We start from the raw sequence: 4,113 nt of genomic DNA on the forward strand, positions 1-4,113 counted from the left end.
TCCCAGTGCAGCTTCCCCAGGACTGAACAGAATGAGAAAGTCATTCCCTTTGACCTGCTGGCCACCCTCCCTGTTTTCCCTTGGAAGCCTCTGACTCATGCAAGTCTTACAGCTTTACTCTTTCCTCATAGCCCCATTGAAGCTGCCGTAGGCTGCCTGTAACGATTGCTCGTATTTCTTCAGAAGCAATATAAATACCTCCTGTGTATCTAGTGATTATTGTGCGCCGTCTGCTATGTCATGCCCTGTGCATAATCCTAAGGAAGAGTTTGAGTGGTGGGTCTACAAACTGTAGGGCATATCGAGGGCCAAATAGGAGATTACAGGAGGCACAGTGCTGGATTTCAAGATACTGTATGGGTATAGCGTGGTGTGATGTAATATGTGGGGTACTTGGGTCTGCAGGGGCTTAGGGAAGGGCAGAGCCAGCAAGGCGATTGTTCATGTAAGACATGGGCATTGTGCTGACAAGGGTTCTAATTTCTACATCAATTTCCTCAGTGCTAAAGTACCGGAAAGGGGATGAGGATAGCCTCATGGAGAAGATCTCCAAGCTCAACTTCCACTCTATCATCAAAAAATCCAACCGTGTGAGCAGCCATCTCAAGCACCTCACAGGCTTTGCACCCCAGGTAACGTGCATCATCGGCCAGGTGCACGTACCCCCTGCAGCACTCCTGCAGTGGTATCGGCTGTTCCCTCCCACCGCTCCCCTGATGAGTAGCTCTGATCCAAGGCAGAGTGAGCTTAGGGTCTGGACCACCCATCTCTGCTGTCTGGCTTGTGGGCAGGAAGCCCCACATCTCTCACTCTGGGAGGTGCTGGAGTTCTGCACTGCCTTCCTTGAGACATTTTCTTTCACAGCTGAAGGATGAAGCCTTTGAAGAGGTAGAGAAAAATTTCCGGATGCAGGAGCGGCTGATCAAGTCCTTCATCCGGGACCTTTCCCTCTACCTGCAGCACGTCCGGGTGAGTCAGTCTGACTGTGATGCCTAAGCCGTGGGACCTCACCCACAACCCTAACCCTAACTCTGTGCACTGTCCCTCCTGCCTGCATGGTGTGTACCTGCAGTGCTTCTGGCCAGTGGCCCTGCCCTCAGCCCTGCTGGGGGGGCTCTCTCTGAGGGTCCGGCCTGCCCTGGGAGACGTCTTCTCCTGGGCAGCAAGATGGCTGTGCTAACTGTGTCCCTGGTGCAGGAGTCAGCTTGCATGAAGGCACTGGCAGCAGTGACCATGTGGGACCTGTGCACAGAGAAGGGCAGTGGGAACTTGGACCAGTTCCAGAAAGTGAATCGGCTCATCAGTGACCAGCTCTTCTCCGACTTCGTGAGTGAGGCTGTGCTCTTGTGGGCTGGGGGCACCCCTCTGGGGCCTTCCCTGAGGGCCTGCTGCGGATGGGCAGCCCCTGGCAGACTGCAGGGAGGGTAACAGCTGGGGAGAGGTGTGAATGCTCCTGTTCAACTCTTCCCTCCTGACAGCTTTGATGCCTCTGGGTGCACGATGTGTATTGAGCATGCCTGTTAGATACACTTCTTTTTTTTAAAACCCTACCTGAAATATTACAGCTCCCTATGTGAGTGGGTCAGGTACCTCCCATAGCATTGCCTATGCTGGCACATTTATGTAAGATTACAGAATAATTCCTATTTGAAGGGACCTATGGAGCTGGTGTGGGTGCCAGCAGACAGATGGACCTTGTGCTGTCCTGGGGAGGTTGTATGCTGGAGGGTGAGCTGCTGGTGTTCACCATGTGGTTAATATCATCTCCCCTGCTCTCTGCATTTCTGCCCACCAGAAAGAGCGGACTGAGCGGTTGGTGAGCTCACCCCTGAACCAGTTGTTGAGTATGTTTGCGGGACCCCACAAGCTGGTGCAGAAGCGCTTTGACAAGCTCCTCGACTTCCACAACTGCACAGAGCGAGCGGAGAAGCTGAAGGACAAGCGAACGCTGGAGGAGCTGCAGTCGGCTCGCAACAACTATGAGGCCCTCAATGCCCAGCTGCTGGACGAGCTGCCCCAGTTCCTGCGCTTTGCCAAGGAGCTGTTTGCCAGCTGCGTGCGGGGCTATGCCGAGGCACACTGCGACTTCGTGCGCCTGGCCCTGGAGGAACTGAGACCCCTGTTGTCGGTGGGTTCCTAGAGCACAGCAGCACTCTGGGCTCAGTGCAGCGCTTCGCTTCTGTGCAGGACTTGTCCCTGAACCTCTGTGGGACCATCCCATTGTGGGGAAAGCTGCTGCTGCAGTTTCAGACCCCTAGTGCCTTGGGGAGGGCTGCTGTTGGATGCTGTCAGTGCAGTGATTGTAGGGTCACTATCCAATTGTGTATAGAGATTATAAAGACTCCGGCTGCTCCTGGAGCAGTGGGCAGGAGAGCGTTTGCCTGGGAGAATCTCAGGTCATGAGTTTGGGAACCACTCAGAACTGAGTCCAGACAGGACGGCAGATCTGGGCCAGGTCAGCTCTGCTTGGCCTGGGAGCTGGGGTGGTCTCAGCTCTAAAGCTCTTGCCCACTTTTCCCAGTGGCTGTCACCTAACCATGACCTCCAACCCTGCTCTGGTTCCAGTTGCTGAAAGTGTCTGGCAGGGAGGGGAACCTCATTGCCATCTTCCAGGATGAGCACAGTCGAGTACTTCAGCAACTCCAAGCCTTCACCTTCTTCCCAGAGTCCCAAGCAGCTTCCAAGAAGTCTTTTGAAAGGAAGAGTGTGGAGCGGCAGTCTGCTCGGCGACAGCCCCTTATTGGCTTGGTGAGTTCCCTCTGACCTGTGTTGGAGCTTGCAGAGCCCCCAGAACAGCCACTCATGCCTGCCTTGTTCCCCTGTAGCCTAGCTACCTTCTGCAGTCGGATGACATCCGAGCTGCCCTCCTGGCCCGCTATCCCCCAGACAGCCTCTTCCAGGCAGACCGCAATTTCAACGCTGCCCAAGATCTGGATGTCTCACTGCTGGAAGGAGACATCGTGGGTGTCATCAAGAAGAAGGACCCCATGGGCAGCCAGAACCGCTGGCTCATAGACAACGGGGGTAGGTGGCTGCTCACTTCCTTGGCACCTGCTGTGAGTCTCCTCTTCTGGTCCCTCTGTGCCCCAGTCTGAGCTCCCTTCCTCTTCCTCTCTGCAGTGACCAAGGGCTTTGTGTACAGCTCTTTCCTGAAGCCCTACAACCCGCGCCGCAGCCAGTCGGATGTCTCTGTGGGCAGCCATTCTTCCACTGAGTCAGAGCACAGCAGCTCCTCTCCCCAAAGCAACACCACGCTGACCTTCAGCCCCAGTGGGGCAGCCATCACCTTCACTCAGAAACCCCTGCAGGACACGGCCTCCCCAGCAGACCTGTACCAGTCCCCGCAGCCCACCTCAGAGACGGACTCCCCCTCTCTGCCCCAGCTTGGCTCTGGTGACAGAACAGCACCACGTGAGGCTGGAACGGTGACATCTCAGCACCGCTACAGCCGACTCGAGCTGGGCTGCAGCCCCAGCTCTCGCAATGGGCACCCTGCCAAAGCGCATCTCAGGCCTGCACCCTCGGTGGAGGACAGAGACTCTGGGCTGGAGAGCAGTGAGTCAGAGGGCAACCAGGTGAGCCCTCCACCTCCCCAGGGGAGCTAGGGACACTGAGGGCTGACACCCTCACCTGAGTTGGGGCTGAATCATGCTTCTCCCTGGCAGTGACCAGGGAGGGGTGGGAGGTAGAGGTTGTCCCAAAGGGCTGAAGGATCAGACCTTTTCCTCCAGTGGCAGAGGTGCAGAGGCAGAGAACTAGGCTGTAAATGGAGGCGGGCAGGTGGGGCAGCTCTGGCAAAGGCTGTGATGGGGCTGGAGCTGTCACTGTTTGGGGAGAGGAGCAAAAGCCCCTCACATCCTATGCAGTGTGACAGCAAGGCTGAGAGGCATGACGTTCCAGCTGACGCTCTCCCTCTGTCTGGCAGGTCTATTATGCTCTCTACACCTTCAAAGGCCGGAACACCAATGAGCTGAGCGTGTCAGCTAACCAGAGACTCAGGATCCTGCAGTTTGAGGACATCACAGGCAATCAGGAGTGGTGGCTGGCCGAGGCACACGGAAAGCAGGGCTATGTGCCCTCCAGTTACATACGGAAGAAAGAGTAAACGAGAGG

The 4,113-nt window shown here is 56.3% G+C and overlaps 1 protein-coding gene across 1 annotated transcript; it reads left to right on the plus strand.

The window, feature by feature from the left end:
* Positions 1–501: 501 nt before the first annotated feature.
* On the plus strand, positions 502–4,105 carry DNMBP (dynamin binding protein; the record flags this gene model as incomplete). Its single annotated transcript, XM_010135650.1, has 8 exons — positions 502–632; positions 865–969; positions 1,198–1,326; positions 1,796–2,128; positions 2,566–2,748; positions 2,826–3,024; positions 3,121–3,575; positions 3,926–4,105. Coding segments are annotated over 8 exons (1,715 nt in total), but the record flags the coding sequence as incomplete, so codon positions are not given.
* Between the last annotated feature and the right edge of the window lie 8 nt (positions 4,106–4,113).

The sequence above is a fragment of the Buceros rhinoceros genome, unplaced genomic scaffold (assembly GCF_000710305.1).
Source record: "Buceros rhinoceros silvestris isolate BGI_N320 unplaced genomic scaffold, ASM71030v1 scaffold27794, whole genome shotgun sequence".
Classification (NCBI taxonomy): domain Eukaryota; kingdom Metazoa; phylum Chordata; class Aves; order Bucerotiformes; family Bucerotidae; genus Buceros; species Buceros rhinoceros.